General features: G+C 40.8%; 1 protein-coding gene across 5 annotated transcripts; it reads right to left on the bottom strand.

Annotated features, from left to right (window-relative positions):
• Positions 1-550: 550 nt before the first annotated feature.
• Positions 551-9,022, bottom strand: LOC123123894 (mitogen-activated protein kinase kinase 3). Of its 5 annotated transcripts, none has more exons than XM_044544538.1 (12): positions 8,777-9,022; positions 8,547-8,645; positions 8,265-8,423; positions 7,600-7,851; positions 5,938-6,156; positions 5,691-5,828; positions 5,397-5,564; positions 4,823-4,936; positions 3,389-3,496; positions 2,058-2,149; positions 1,229-1,608; positions 551-1,027 (listed from the first exon to the last, which is right to left on the bottom strand). In XM_044544538.1, exons 3-11 carry the CDS (start codon positions 8,379-8,381, stop codon positions 1,245-1,247), a joined length of 1,572 nt encoding a protein of 523 aa, XP_044400473.1. In that variant the 5' UTR covers positions 8,382-8,423; positions 8,547-8,645; positions 8,777-9,022; the 3' UTR covers positions 551-1,027; positions 1,229-1,244. The 5 variants fall into 5 exon arrangements, 4 of the variants coding, with proteins under 4 accessions (XP_044400473.1, XP_044400470.1, XP_044400472.1 ...); XM_044544535.1 differs by having other exon boundaries at positions 1,224-1,608; XM_044544537.1 differs by having other exon boundaries at positions 551-1,121; positions 1,224-1,608.
• Between the last annotated feature and the right edge of the window lie 8,139 nt (positions 9,023-17,161).

Here is a 17,161-nt window from a genome sequence, read left to right on the forward strand (position 1 = left end):
AACACTTCTTTTTTACTTTAACTTACACTGAACTCTAATAATGTCTATGTGTCAAACTACAATTGCTTATATGTTTCTTGTTGTTGAACAACCTTAATTACTTCTCCCCCTCTAAAAAAAGAAACTATAATTACTTCCGTGCTCTTAGATTGATCCGCAATCAATTCTACATCAAACCCGATGGGTCGACGGGAATGGTTAATCGACGGGTATTGAAAATGGATCCGAATATGGACCCATGCCATGAGTAGGGTCGTGGGCAGGCAGGGCAAAATAGACACGTCCATAGTTCAGAAATCCGACCAAATTGCTCTTTCTGGTGCACATAATTCAGAAACAAATGTAAATATGGCAGAGCCCATTAATATATATCAGAAGATCTCTTTAGGAACATCGGCACGGACTCCATTTTCAGCCAAGAAAATCATTCAAAAAAGTTGTGATATGCGACCTTCACTATTGGAATTTACTTAATTTTAAATAAATAAACAACACAGAAAGCAAAAATCGGTTGCCAGCTCTTGCTATAGACAAGATTACTCCCTCGAAATAAAGTACGTCAAATTTGAACTTCTCAGACATCTTAGTACCAGTTCAAGAAAAAAGAAAAATGTCAAACATAATGATACAGTACCAGCGGAGTTAATTATAGATAGTCTTTTATACATAAGCATTAGTAATACAAACCTACATTGAGAGGCGTCACTTATTAGCGCACACACGTGCAATCTTCTCATCTACAACAGAAATTGAGCAGCCTCGACTAAACCTGCACCATGTGTGAAGAGTATCTATCTACACACATGAATCATTAGAATCGCTTCATTTTCCTTACCACCTTACAAACAACAATCAAGTTATGTTTCAGCTACAAGTTTGATTGATCGCATCGAGAAGAAATGGAATCAATGTCAATGGTAGCAGGACTGCATTGTGATCTGAAGCATGTCGAAGTTATGGGGTCGCGAGGCGTGGAAACCATGACTTAGCTTTCATCATGGACATTGACGGCACAAACGGAACATAACTGCAAACCAAGCAATCTCATAAGCAAACAAATGATCGATGGCAATAAGAGCAATCCATCAAACTGAAAGCTTGGTTGACAACAAAAATTAGATCTGTTTCAAATGGAAGATAAAGAGTATCAGACGTTGAGCTCGACCAGAAACACACGTAAGATTTTGTTGTCAAACAGTATACATGAGATTTGTGAGGCTTACCTTACACTTTATACATTGTTTTCAGGACTGGACGATGTAGAGGTCTTGCTTTGCTATGTAGTAGCATCCCATGGAAGTCCCTGGAAGCACGGTAAACTGCTCCCGGAACTGGCCTACCCGCTTGCTTGGAATGTCGATATTGATTTCGTCCAGGCTGGGCATCCCTTCAGCTTGCAACCCTTCACCAGATATTAGGAATTGGTTGCCCGTGATGAATGATCCAGACACACGGATAGCGATTTCTGTTTCCCCATTCGCACGACAATGCAGCTTCTCAACAACATGAACAATTTTTTCTCTAGGCCGATCACCTTTTAACTTCTTCCTTATATTTGATAAAGTATCAAATATGGCACTTTGTCCGACATACACATTCCCTGAAAAACTGCAAAAACAGGAACCACATATCATGCATGTGTTCAGAAACAGCTCGGTTTCTTCCACACACAACTATAGTATAGAGGCACAACAGAAGCAACAATGCTTGACAGGATAAATTTGGAAAAATGGCAGTAACCAGCTAGTTACTACCTGGTAGAAGTAGAACAAGAGAAGCACAACACTGCCTATAGGATAAAGTGCAACTGTCAATTCAACTAGATACATCAACTTGTTGGCAACTCCATGCTAGTTTTAGCAAATTTTCATATTGAGGATCACACAACACATTCTTGATATTATTAGTACCAAACTAATTTTAAGAATACTGTAACCAGTTACTGGAGTCATAATTTACATAAAGGTTAAATGCCTAAAAAGCAGTAGGATGCTATGTGCTGTGGTACGACTAAAGTTTTATGATCATGTTAAAACATGTAACGTTGCCTCAGGTACCTGAAAGATGATTCTTCCCTGTAGAATGTCTTCATATGATCCCAAGGTCCTTCAGAGCCATTAAACAGGAGGTAATAATGAACAGCAAGCATCTGGGATGAGTGGGAAAAAGAACCTGCTTAGTACTACACACACAGGATCGTCAGTTTTTTCTTCACATTTTAATGACATTTTCTAAAACGTAAAAGGAGCTAATTGATTAGTTTTCACTTCAAAAGTTTGGATATTATTATCATGTGTGTGGGTCCACAAGACAACAGGAGACAAGCATATCCGTGAAGGCCTTGGATAAGTTATGTTAGAGATGGTGAGGAGTCTTAAGAAAAGGAATAAATCAAATAGTAAGTATCCGTTGGATGCGTTTGGGTCTAATAGCAGGAGTTCTATCAATCTAGGAAGATACATATGATTCGTTCTTGAGTTTGAATTGAGATCTGAATTGTGGAACCGGGCCAGCTAATGTTGAAGAATCAACAGACGAGTGGAAACGGAAAAGGAGAGGATAAATAGTAAAGTCAAAGAGAGTATGGGGATAGAGGGGCTTGAACACTCTCGACTTATATATTAGTATTTATTTTTTGACGGATTCCGCTCAAAAAGAAAACCAAAGGGTTTCTCTGAGCAGCAAACAAAGAAATTATCAAGTTTTGGAATAATCTGAACTGACCTATCAGGCCAGTATTCTATACAGGACTAGCACTAGTGTAACATTTTACTCGTTCAATGGAAGTATAGGAATCCTGCAGTGCATTCGTTCAAATGGATCACACTTGTGCCACTTTGTTCTTCCTATTTTCTAATGTACAATCATAGTTATCAACAAAATCGATCAGCCAGACACGGTTAAGGTGGCTCAACAAGTAGGGTTCATAGAGGATGGGGTAGTGTTCTTTGGAACCATAGCGCACAACAACGCAGCCCCAGACTCCAGGTCGATGACCTACTGTATACTAGCTATATTATAGATTGGGAAAAGAAACAATGAACTAAACTAAAATTGAAAGACAAAAAAATATGTCTCTCTCCCTACCTCTGTTTTGTACCCAAGCAAAGGCGGACAGAACAAATAGGAATGGCACCCCTGGTGAGTGGTGACCACCAGCGGTGAGGCGGCAGAGGCCAAAGAAGGCAAGCTGGCAGTAACTCCATCAAGCGAGTGCTTAACTATACCTCCTCCATCTAGCCTCTACCCCAGCTCTCCCTCCCAGCCCCACTTCTAAGGTCTAGCATCAGTTCTTGATATAGGGCGCATGTTTCATATCATGTGTGCGCCCTTATAGTTAACTGAAGTAGAAAGAACAGTAAGCTGAAATATGCTCTACAGAATTCACCTCCGCTATTTGCTTCAATCTTTCTGTTGGGTTAACAACACCCCTGACATATGCTGCCAAGTCCACACCAGTTTGCTCATACCTCTTGATGAATGGGTGTGACAAAAGCTGCATTACATTAAACATGTTAATCAACTATAAGAAAACCAAACAATGGAAAAGGATAGAAGATGTAAAATGCATCGTCAAGATAAATAACATTCTGTTACTAGACCAAGCCATAACTAATCAGCACGTACATTTTGCTTATAAAAGTTTGTGAAATGGACCTCCAATAACACCCTACACAAAATTAAAGGCAGATCAACAAACAAAGCTCTAGAATGTGCCTTGGTGAAGAAATCAGCTAACTAGAGTTCTGATGGCACATACTGGAGAGCAACAACCTGCTCTTGCATCTGCAATTTCATGCAGGAAGCATCAACTCCAATGTGCTTGGAAAGATCATGCTTCACTGGATCTACAACAGCCGATGCATTGCCTAATGTGCTTCACTGGATCAAGGATGACAGGACTCACAACTCAGCCTAAGCATACAAAAGGGAAACTGCAATCCTACTACAACGGACATGTGATCATTAAGGAAGCAAGGAAACAACAGTAGGCACAGAGAAACTGGTGATCAGAATTCAAGTAGTGTTCCTATTATAACAGACATGTTGCCAAGTCCAGTTCATGTTGTAGAGTCCAGCACATGTAAGGCCCTCATTATAATGAGATAGCCACACGTTAAATCAATTATCAGGGAGTAACCCATCTTCTACTTGCTCCATCACCTCATTTCCTTCTCCCTGTGCCTAAGGTTTCCCATCCCTAGCTGAACATATCTCCACGGTGCCCAAGCACCAAAAGTGACCAGATCTGAGCTTGAGGTCATTGATGGCCACCAGAAGCAGCAGCAGCAAGGACAGTGGCATGACGGCTGCAAGGACAGTGGCATGGCAGGCACTACAGCAGAGGCACATCTGGAGCAGAGGAGAGGGCGCAGAGTCATTCTGGGCACGTTGCCGAGTATAAGAGGTCTATGGTGGACAGTGAACATTGGTGGCGGTGGTGGCCTGGCTGTAGCAGCGCCTGCGACTCTGGGCTGCTAGGGTATGGAAGTATGGACATGATGGTGCGAGTAAGAGAAGAGAAACCAAGGTCTCCATTCATTCCAATGGACCAATGATAGGGGCACCGATGTCCTCAACTCCTCATCAACCAAAGGCCAGTGGGACATAATTACAAGAGAAGGCAAATCAGTTAAAAAAAACATATACTTAACCAGACAAGTACACAGTACTTGACAATTACTGACACCAATGCTTTATCAAGAAAAGTTATTACCAGTAATATGTAATAACATTCAAATAGACCACAATAGATTGATGCAAATTGCTAACCTACTGGACTCAGATTACATGAAAGTTAGCATATACATGTTTTCTTTACCTGCTCGCATGTAGGCCTTGCATCAGCATATTTCCGCAAGCAATCATTTATGAAGGAACAAAATTCTGGTGTATAGGCATCTTCTGGTGGTGCTGGTGATGGATCATCGAGTATCTGAAATAAGAGAGTTTATGATTAAGAGAGAACAGCAATTGAGTGAAAGAAAACAGTATCTGAAGTATGAGATTTTAAGATTAAGATAGGGCAACATATGAAGTGACAGAAAACAACATTCCAACAGACAAATGATGATGAGAACATTCATAAGACCAATATATGTAACGGTACATATTTATTTCATTGAGCTAATTTATATATTCAAATAAAAATACAACTGACAAAAGTTAAAGCAGCCAGGAAAAAGAAAAAGGTTGCAGAAACTAGCATAACCAGCGGACAGACTTGCAGAAATATAACATTTTTTGCCATCTCAACAAGTCCAAATACAAACTACCATGTGAATCGCTCAAATAGTTCACGCATTTTGCATCAGACTAAAAGGGATGATATTGCATCCCACCATACATAATGACTGAAAACAGACAAGAACTGAAAAATCTGAGTAGCCAATCACCTGCAGCATGAGATTGGCTGGGCCTTCATTGACATTATATGGAAATTTACCAGTAGCACACTCCAATATCGTTAGTCCAAGACTCCAAATATCAGCAGCATAAGAGTAGTTCTCATTACGAATTCTCTCAGGTGACATATATGTCACGGTTCCTACAAAGGTAGCACACTGAAACATATTTATTTAGCAGAAAATATGTAGCACATTCACGCTAAATGATTTGAAGGCATTGCAATACTATTATACAATAATTAGCTCAGATTAACCAATATCAAAAGTCACCAAGTAGCATACCATAGCCATTGTATTGTCCAAACCAGCACTTACACCAAAGTCTGTAATTTTTGCCTCTCCCTTGAGGTTTACCAGTATATTCGCTGGCTTTAGATCTCTATGCACTAGATGTCTTACTTCATGCAAGTACTTCAGGCCCTTCAGAATTGTACAAAGAATAAATTATAACTTCAAAAATACATCAGGACACAGCTTAATGTTGATTAACGCGGACATGAAAGGAAGAGCGTGTGTGGAAGATCCATACAAGTAATACTTTCAGTAGCATATGCGCAAGAACTGGCTCTGGTATTGATTTCTTGACTCTTATAACGTCTGCTAAAGAGCCACCATCCATGTATTCAAGGGCAATGCTTATTTGTCCAGAATCGGGCATGTAAAATGCACCCTGGAATTCAACTAAACCAGGATAGCAACTTGCTTCACATAACGTTCTCATCTCATTAAGAATTTGTTGCCTTTTCTCCTGTAAAGGTATGAAGACACGTGAAAATATGAAAAGAAAATTTTGTAAATCAGTTTATCAACTGAAACAGAATGGATTAAGTATAGCAAAATATATAGACAAACATAAAGTACCAAAATCACTTCGCGCAATGCCAAGCATGTTGTGCCGCAATAGTATATGAATTGAAGCATAGAAGAGTGAGCATTTCTATTCTTTGGTGTAACTACTTTCATTCTGCAGTCAGAACTGACTCTGCTACTTGACTGCCACTGCAAATAAACCAGAATCCCTTTGTGCTGCCTTCAATGCAGTGCAAATACATGTTTTGGTTTAATATACTCAACTAGAACTTGTTTCACTCCAGCTTACATACAGAAAATTGCGTAGTGGGATATTTGGTCGCCTTGAGAGTGGTTAAAAGGAAATGAACATGTCATATTGTGATGCATGCTACTAAATTATGGGGCCAATGTGTCGAGAGCATGGCATGGTGGAGAGAGCTTGCTTTGGTGTCAGAGGAGACTAGAGATGAGATAAACTTGTTGTTCTCATTCTTTGCTTAATCAAATATCATGAAATGAGCCATACCATCTCTAGTAGATGGAAATATAAAACTAGACAGCGCTGTGGATGAGAAATCGGTAAATAGGTGGCTTGAAATTCTAAAAACCGAAATCCACCGTCCTGGGTATTTTTTGCCACCCTTCCTTGTGCAGGTCATGGGCCCATTCGGAAATCACTATTGCAGATGTGTCAGGAAACAGTGCAGGTAGCTAAGGATGAGGAGTTAATGTCGTCTTTCCATTAGTCGGGCATGTCCTAACTAGCTAGGCAAGTTTAGATGAGTAAGAGTACGTTTCTGCAAGTTCGGTGCAACTACCTAGACTGGGTCTGATAAGAAGTTACTGTCCGAATAGTACTATTTGTAATCCCAACGAAACAATGTATACATAGTAACAGTTTCACATTGCTTCACTTTACATATCCAACACATGTTCTTCCCTTCTAAATAAGAAACATTGTGAATAGGCAATAGAGATATTGACAGCTTATCACTAGTAACCAAATCCTTCAGGGGAATGTGATTGATGTTACCCACCCATGTGCTGCATATCATGGGCCCATTGTGATGCACATGACCCCAAAAGAAAGGGAAGGATGCTCCAGCATACAAGTGAACCGCGCATAGAAGAACAAGGGTTTGTTTTGCTCCCTTTAATACTATTTTGTTTCAAAACACGAATGAGAATTCGACTAGATATCAACACAAGTTCCACTTGAATGTGGGTACAAATATTAAGTCAAGTTTTCAGGATCTTCTTTATAAGTTCAGTCCAATGAAGCAGAATGAGCAATTATTAGGAAATTAAAAGCGAAAACACCCTTGTCGAGATGTTCATGGAAACTAGCAATGCACAACAATGTGGTTGTAAACTGCATTTCGGGCCGTAAAGAATGTACCTTCTCAAATATGTTTATCTTCTTCAAGGCCAGAATTCGATGAACTGGTATGAAAATAGCTCTCTGAACAACGCTGCTTGCTCCGTTTCCAATGGGACCAAATATATGCATGTCTTCAGATGCACATCGGTATGCCTTCTCACCGGTATCTGGCTCTTCTGGCCCAGTACTTCGCTTATGAAAGCCATGCTCATTGATGTTATACTCACCAAACGATCTACTCAGTAAATTTATTGTTCCACCATCAGACACCTTCATGAAAGAAAGAACATAAAAAACAAACACTTCCACAGCTAAACAAGTTTAAGTCACAAAGATTAAAAACAAAGCTCAGATAAATTCTAATTGGAAACTTTCAAAGAGTAATCTCATGATCACAAACAATAATCTTTGTCCTATCACTTCCATATGCCAGGATTGATTGGTCAAGTTGTGCAGATGTCTAGGCCCATACAGCGAAAGTGCTACCCCAAAGGTACAGAACCATTGAGCATGTATATTCAGTTGCTGGCAGGATGGTTTTCATGACTGGAAAGCAGAAGTGAAACAACTGGTACCAATTCCATTTACAGACAACAACCCGGGTGTAATGCCGCTGGTGTTTGACACAGACAACCAAATTTGGTTTGCATGCAGAGAAGAAAGAATGACAGGGTGTGTTTTACCACATAGGAATCGCATGTGTCCTCCGGGAAGGGAACTCGGGTGCTGACGCCGCCCTTGTCCGAGTCGTCGAACAGCAAGGGCTGCAGCTTCTTCTTTAACTCCTCTAGCCCCGACATGGGGGCTCGCTGGTGACCAGACGGGCGCAAATGTACGTCGTCCTGCGTTGGTTCACAGGAGGCTGTCAGAGAACCCTAATGGTGGATGGGTTAACAGTTAGCATCAACAACAGCAGACAAAATCTGGCCGCCCAAAAATAAATAAAAAAATAAAATTGGGCTTACCAAGCAGCGAGGAATCACGGTCTCTTCAGTTGAGCAGAGAAGGCGGCGGACGGTTGGGTTCGGTTCCCCGGACGAAAAATTGGAGCTTGGGCGGCGGACCTGATTACATCCAACAAGCGCCAACAGATCAATAGAGCATGCATACACTGGAATTCTCTAACCCGCACCGATTCTAAATCGAACTAGGCAACTGATGAAATGGGGATCAGGCTTTGGGGGAGCGGGATCACCTCGGTTCTCTTCGTAGTGAGGAGGGCGGGCGGTGAGGTCCTGGCGGCGGCGAGCCCGTCGGGAGCGGGCCGAGGATGCTCGCCGGACGGATCTGTACGGGCGGAGAGCAGAGGATGCGGAGGGGCGCGGCGTGGCTGGGGCCGACGGTGAGGAGGCGACGGGCGGGGGGAGGAGGCGGCGGCGGTGGTGAGCCCGGCGACGGGGGAGGAAGAGAGGAAGGAGGATGCCACTCTGCTCCGTCCTCTGTCTATATGCCGCTTGTGGCATACGTTAGTTTTACTTTTTCACCTTTCATTTTTACCATCATAAAACAACCATTTGCTTTACCTTTTCTTTTCATCAAAATTCAAAGATATCACAACTCTAGTAAAAAAAAGGAGAATATCTCACGGATACCAATATTCTATGAAAACTTCGTGCAAACCATGTTTGAAAGTTTCAAAAAAAAATCTGAAAAAAATATGAGATGTGAAGAGGATGATGTTCTATTGTCATGTGAAATTTCAAGTTAAAAAATATTATGGGATGCGAGCTATGAAAAAGACAAATTCAGCAATGAATAGTGACGTTACTATTTGGCACTATTTAATGCTGATTTTGTTCTTTTCATAACTCATATCTCATAATGTGTTTGAACTTAAAAATTTGCAAGGCAATAGAACATCACTCTCTTAACTCCCCGTAATTTTTGAGATTTTTCCGAAACTTTAAAACATCATTTTCACGTGGTTTTGACCGGTTTCCATCGAATGTTGGTTTTCATTTGATATTTTCCCTAAAAAAAGGCTTCACCATTTGTTAAGAAAATATGTTCCATAGTAACTATTCATCTTTTCGGAACATGTTTCCATCCGGACATCTCATACTAGATTCTTATATCCATATAAAGACATGCAAAAAAATAGAACCTACGTACTACGTCGATCATATCTACTCCTCGTCGGAGATCACGACGATCTCCGCTCCGGCCTCCTCCGCCTCTATCTCCGCGTCGAGCTCGACGAAGAGCGCGTCGGTCTCCGCCTGCTCCGGCCGGAGGAACGCCTGGTTGGCCTCCACATAGGCCTCATCCTGGATGGACTCCAGGATGGCCTGCTGCTCGGCCATCTCCTCCTCCTCCTCCTCCAGCTCCGGCGAGTCCAGAGGCAGCCCGACAGCGATGCGGGCGGCGCGTGCGGCTTCCCTCACCCGGATCTGCTGCTGGATCTCGTAGCGGCGCTCCGGCGTCCGCATGGCATAGTAGGTGATCTTGCTCCGGACCATGGTTGAGTGCTGGAGCGTGGGCAGAATGCCGGAGCGAGAGAGGGAGGAGGTGGAAGGGCTCGGACTGGCGGCACAGTGAGGGGGAGGGGGATGGGTTAGGGTTGCGGGATGATACGTCTCCGTCGTATCTACTTTTCCAAACACTTTTGCCCTTGTTTTGGACTCTAAGTTGCATGATTTGAATGGAACTAACCCGGACTGACGCTGTTTTCAGCAGAATTGCCATGGTGTTATTTATGTGCAGAAACAAAAGTTCTCGGAATGACCTGAAACTCCACGGAGATTATTTTTGGAAATAATAAAAAATACTGGCGAAAGAATCAAGGCCAGGGGGCCCACACCCTTTCCACGAGGGTGAGGGGCGCGCCCCCCTGCCTCGTGGGCCCCCTGGAGCTCCACCGACCTCAACTACAACTCTATATATTCACGTTCGGGGAGAAAAAAATCAGAGAGAAAGATTCATCGCGTTTTACGATACGGAGCCGCCGCCAAGCCCTAAACTCTCTCGGGAGGGCTGATCTGGAGTCCGTTCGGGGCCCCGGAGAGGGGAATCCGTCGCCATCGTCATCATCAACCATCCTCCATCACCAATTTCATGATGCTCACCGTCGTGCGTGAGTAATTCCATCGTAGGCTTGCTGGACGGTGATGGGTTGGATGAGATTTATCATGTAATCGAGTTAGTTTTGTTAGGGTTTGATCCCTAGTATCCACTATGTTCTGAGATTGATGTTGCTATGACTTTGCTATGCTTAATGCTTGTCACTAGCCCGAGTGCCATGATTTCAGATCTGAACCTATTATGTTTTCATGAATATATGTGAGTTCTTGATCCTATCTTGCAAGTCTATAGTCACCTACTATGTGTTATGATCCGGCAACCCCGAAGTGACAATAATCGGGACCACTCCCGGTGATGACCGTAGTTTGAGGAGTTCATGTATTCACTATGTGTTAATGCTTTGGTCCGGTACTCTATTAAAAGGAGGCCTTAATATCCCTTAGTTTCCATTAGGACCCCGCTGCCACGGGAGGGTAGGACAAAAGATGTCATGCAAGTTCTTTTCCATAAGCACGTATGACTATATTCGGAATACATGTCTACATTACATTGATGAATTGGAGCTAGTTCTGTGTCACCCTATGTTATGATTGTTACATGATGGACCGCATCCGGCATAATTCTCCATCACTGATCCAATGCCTATGACCTTTTCACATATTGTTCTTTGCTTATTTATTTTACCGTTGCTACTGTTACAATCACTACAAAACCCAAAAATATTACTTTTGCTACCGTTACCGTTACTTCCATACTATTTTGCTACTAAATATTTTGCTGCAGATACTAAGTTATCCAGGTGTGGCTGAATTGACAACTCAGTTGCTAATACTTGAGAATATTCTTTGGCTCCCCTTGTGTCGAATCAATAAATTTGGGTTGAATACTCTACCCTCGAAAACTGTTGCGATCCCCTATACTTGTGGGTTATCAAGACTATTTTCTGGCGTTGCCGGGGAGCATAGCTCTATTCTTTCAGTCACTTGGGATTTATATCTACTGGTCACTATGAAGAACTTGAAAGACGCGAAAACAAAAATTTATCCCTCAACTACGAGGGGAGGTAAGGAACTGCCATCTAGCTCTGTACTTGATTCACCTTCTGTTTTGAGTAAGCTTGCGACACCTAAACCTGCTTCTGCTATTAATTCTGATATGTCGCATGTTATTGATGATGTCACTTCTACTATGCATGATACTTATGATGAAACTACTTCTATGCTTGATACTATTGTGCCACTTGGTGAATTTCTTGATGAACAACTTGCTAGGGCTAGAGAGAATGAAATTATTGAAACTGATAATATTGATGAAAGTGATGATGAAGACTCTCCCCCTAAATATGAATTGCCTGTTGTGCTTGAGGGCTATGTTATGGATGAAGAAACTGCTAGAGACTTTCTTGCTTGCAATGATAGAAGTGATCTTAAGAAATTATTAGCTAAGCTTAAACAAAAAACTCTGAATGCTAGAATGAAATATGATCCTGCTTATGCTACTTCACCTATCTTTGTTACTGATAAGGATTATGAATTCTCTGTTGATCCTGATATAGTTACCTTGGTTGAATCTGATCCTTTCTATGGCTATGAATCTGAAACTGTTGTGGCACATCTTACTAAATTAAATGATATAGCCACCCTGTTCACTAATAATGAGAAAACTCGCTACTATTATATCCTTAAGATATTTCCGTTCTCATTAAAGGGTGATGCTAAGATATGGTTTAATTCTCTTGATCCTGGTTGTGTGCGTAGTCCCCATGATATGATTTATTACTTCTCTGCTAAATATTTCCCTGCTCATAAGAAACAAGCTGCTTTAAGGGAAATATATAATTTTGTGCAAATTGAAGAAGAGAGTCTCCCACAAGCTTGGGGGAGGCTTCTCCAATTACTTAATGCTTTGCCTAATCATCCTCTCAAGAAAAATGAAATACTTGATATCTTTTATAATGGACTAACCGATGCTTCCAGAGACCACCTGGATAGTTGTGCTGGTTGTGTTTTCAGGGAAAGAACACCAGACGAAGCTGAAATTCTATTGAATAATATGTTGACTAATGAAAATAATTGGACACTTCCTAAACCAACTCCTAAGCCAACTCCGAAGAAAAGGGGTGTTCTATTTCTCAGTCCTGAAGATATGCAAGAGGCAAAGAAATCTATGAAAGAAAAAGGTATTAAAGCTGAAGATGTTAAGAATTTACCACCTATTGAAGAAATACATGGTCTTAATTGACCGCCTGTTGAAGAAATATATGATCTTAATTCATCACCTATTGAAGAAACACATGGTCTTGACAACCCGACACTGGTAGTAAAGGTAAATTCTCTCTATACATATGATAAAGCTGAAATCCCTCCTACTAAGTTTGCTAGCCAATGTTTGGATGAGTTTGATAATTTAATGGTTAAGCAAGAAGATTTTAATGCTTATTTTGGTAGACAATTAAAACAAAATGCTTATATGATTGAACACTTGGGTGATTATATGTCTAGAGTTAAAGGTGAACTTAAACTCATTAGTAAACATGCTTCTATGGTTATTACCACTCAAGTAGAACAAGTACTTAAAGCTCAGAATGATTTGCTCAATGAATTGAATAGTAAGAATAATGATTTTGCTGTTAGAGTGGCTACTAGAACTGGTAAGATGACTCAGGAACCTTTGTATCCTGAAGGCCATCCTAAGAGAATTGAGCAGGATTCTCAGAGAAATAATATTGATGCACCTAGTCCTTCTAAAAAGAGGAAAAAGAAAAATGATAGGACTTTGCATGCTTCTAGTGAACCTGTTGTTGACACACCTGAGAATCCCAATGATATTTCTATCTCTGATGCTGAAACACAATCTGGTAATGAACATGAACCTAGTGATAATGTTAATGATGATGTTCATGTTGATGCTCAACCTAGTAATGACAATGATGTAGAAATTGAACCTGCTGTTGATCTTGATAACCCACAATCAAAGAATCAACGTTATGATAAGAGAGACTTTGTTGCTAGGAAGCACGGTAAAGAAAGAGAACCATGGGTTCAGAAACCCATGCCTTTTCCTCCCAAACCATCCAAGAAAAAGGATGATGAGGATTTTGAGCGCTTTGCTGAAATGATTAGACCTATCTTCTTGCGTATGCGTTTGACTGATATGCTTAAAATGAATCCTTATGCTAAGTACATGAAAGAAATTGTTACTAATAAAAGAAAGATACCGGAAGCTGAAATTTCCACCATGCTTGCTAATTATACTTTTAAGGGTGGAATACCTAAGAAACTTGGAGATCCAGGAGTACCAACTATACCATGCTCCATTAAAAGAAACTATGTTAGAACTGCTTTATGTGATCTTGGAGCCGGTGTTAGTGTTATGCCTCTCTCTCTTTATATCGTAGACTTGATCTGAATAAGTTGACACCTACTGAAATATCTTTGCAACTGGCTGATAAATCAACTGCAATACCTGTCAGTATTTGTGAGGATGTGCCTGTTGTGGTTGCAAATGTTACTATTTTAACGGACTTTGTTATTCTTGATATTCCCGAGGACGGTAGTATGTATATTATTCTTGGAAGACCCTTTCTGAATACTGCAGGGGCTGTTATTGATTGCAACAAAGGCAATGTCACTTTTCATGTTAATGGCAATGAACATACAGTACACTTTCCGAGGAAACAACCTCAAGTCTACAGTATCAATTCTATTGAAAAAATTCCATCGATTATTTTTGGAGGTTTTGAATTTCCTCTTCCTACTGTCAAGAAGAAATATGATATTCTTATTATTGGGGATGTGCATATCCCCGTTGTGGTAACATAGTGTTATTCGAAATTTCTCCAGTTCCATGTTATTCGGAATGGGTTTGTTAACAAGACTTGATCAACCTTGTTAGTGGATTCCTTTTGATGAGCATGAGATGGATGAAGTTAGAAGGCACAACCTTCTGTACCCTCTTTTTACTTTATGTTATTTAGTTGAAATAAAGCAAAAATAGTATTTTCTGTCAGTTTTCTGATTTATCCGTGCAATAAAAAATACCCCGAAAATAAAAGTTCTCCAAATGCCCCGAAATTGAAATATGATTTTTTCTGGAATATTTGAGAATATCTGGCACTGAGAACACAGCAGGGGGAGCTGGCACCTGGCCACGAGGGTCCAGGGCGCGCCCCCCTGCCTCGTGGGCCCATGGTGGCTCCCCTCCACTTATTCCTGCACCCACACACTTCTTCTTCCTCCCAAAAAAATCACCAACCAGCTCAAGCACGAGTTCTAGCTCATTTTGCTGCGATTTTCGATCTCCTTGCTGAAAGCTCCACTCACAAACCGCTTTGGGGGATTGTTCCTTGGTATGTGACTCCTCCATTAATTGGTCCAATTAGTTTTTGTTCTAGTGCTTTATTCATTGCAAATTTGTGCTGCCTAGGTGACCATGTTCTTGAGCTTGCATGTCAAATTTATATGGTTCCAAGTAGTTCTAATGCATGATATAGGCTCTAGGCACTTGTAGGAGTAGTTGCTATCAATTTTGTTGAGCTTGGTTCACTTTTATTTTGAAGTTACTAAAAATTTCAGAAATTTTTCAGAGGAAGAAATGTGTTTAGGAAAATGTACCAAGGTGGTTCTTCAAGGAAGCAAGGACCCAGGCTTGCAATGCGTGATGCTGATGATGAACCACCAAGGGACGCTCCAGTGCGGGCTTGTGAATGGCCTTCAGAGGACTTCATGGGTCAAGCAGGAATCAAGGAAGAATTTAATGCATATATTTGTAACGTTGATCTTGTGAGCATCGAGGCAGATAAGTGCCGTCAGTACCACTATCTCACTAGTTCCTTTGTGAGGAGGTTTGAATTTTCATCTTCACGCAATTCTCAAACTGTCCTGCTTGATCTTTATGAAAATTATTATACTATGGACTTAGAGAATTTTACCACTGCTTGCAAACTTCCACAATGGGGTAGTACTAGTGAGCCTCACAAATCTGAGTTTAGAGATTTTCTTGCTAGAATAACTGTGGGTGAATCTAGAGACATAGCACAGGCTACCATAGGGAGCATTCATTTTCCTGCTATACATTATTTTGCTCTCTTTAGGTAGGTGCATAAATGGTAACGATGAAGCATGTCACATGTGTGTCCCTGACCTCAGTGTTCTCAGGAGTGCTGTGTTACGAGATAAACATTATAATTTGGGAGCCATTGTTGCACGTAGGTTGCATAATAATAGATTTAATGGAGATTTCTTTGGTGGAATTTATGCAACCCGTTTAGCTAATTTTCTTGGTGTAACCATACGTGAGGATGATATTGAGTTGCCTCCTGCTTATTTAGATTACGAGGCTATGGTTCGTCATCGTTTTGTTGAGAGGAACAATCAGTTCCTCCAGTACCGACTAATCTTTGACAGACGACGCACCTATCACGTCGCTCTCCCTGCTTCTACTTTCTTTGACTTTCAGACAAAAGGGAGACATTTTATAACCAGAGAGGAGGCGGATGAGTATAAGAGGAGGGCTGAGATAGCTCGCCTCCAAGCTGCAGCCCACAATGCAATAACTGCTGCATCTCAGTACGACCCCAACTATAGCTTTGGATATCCGCCAGGCCAGCCGTGGCAATAGACCAACTTAGGCCAAAAACCTAAGCTTGGGGGAGTACGTATTTCTCACCGACATTACATTTATGTTCACACACTCATGCTAGTTGTCGGTGCTCATACTCTTTCACTGTAATATCCATGCTAGTTTATTTTCCTTTTTCTTGCTTTCTTCTTGTGTGTTTGATAAATCTTAAGAAAACTAAAAAAAGTAGTTGTAGCTTTTAGCTAGTTTACTTTTCTTGCTGTAGTAATAATAAAAAAAACCCAAAAATATTTCCTGTTCTTCTTTTGCTTGTTGGGAGCTTTCCCGTGTAAATAGTTTTACTTTTTTTCTTTTCTTTGGGGGTCGATAGGAGAAGACCATGATTAAATTGTTGAAGTGGCTCTTATATGCATTATTGTTGATTTAACCAAGAGCCCATATTGCCTTGTCTTCTCCTGTTTATTGAATGCCTGCAAATTCCAGCTTAGTCCAATGCACGTGCACTATTATTATTATTATTCACATCGTTCGGTCGTGCAAGTGAAAGGCAATAATGACGATATATGATGAATTGATTGAGATGAGAAAAGCTGGTATGAACTCGACCTCTCTTGTTTTTGTAAATATGATTAGTTCATCGTTCCTGATTCAGCCTATTATGAATAAACATGTTTGCAATGACAATTAGAGATCATAGTTGCTTATGCCATGCTTAATTAGCTAGGAGTTTATAATGGTTTACCTTGTGTGCCAACATGCTATTAAAATGGTTGTGATGTGGTATAGTAGGGTGGTATCCTTCTTTGAATGATTCAAGTGACTGAACTTGGCACATGTTCACACATGTAGCCGAAACAAAATCAACATAGCCTTCATGATATTTATGTTCATGGTGGATTATATCCTACTCATGCTTGCACTCAATGTTCATTAATTTTAATGCATGTTCATGACTGTTGTCGCTCTCTAGTTGGTCGTT

This window comes from Triticum aestivum, chromosome 5D (genome assembly GCF_018294505.1).
Source record: "Triticum aestivum cultivar Chinese Spring chromosome 5D, IWGSC CS RefSeq v2.1, whole genome shotgun sequence".
NCBI classification, from domain to species: Eukaryota; Viridiplantae; Streptophyta; class Magnoliopsida; order Poales; family Poaceae; genus Triticum; species Triticum aestivum.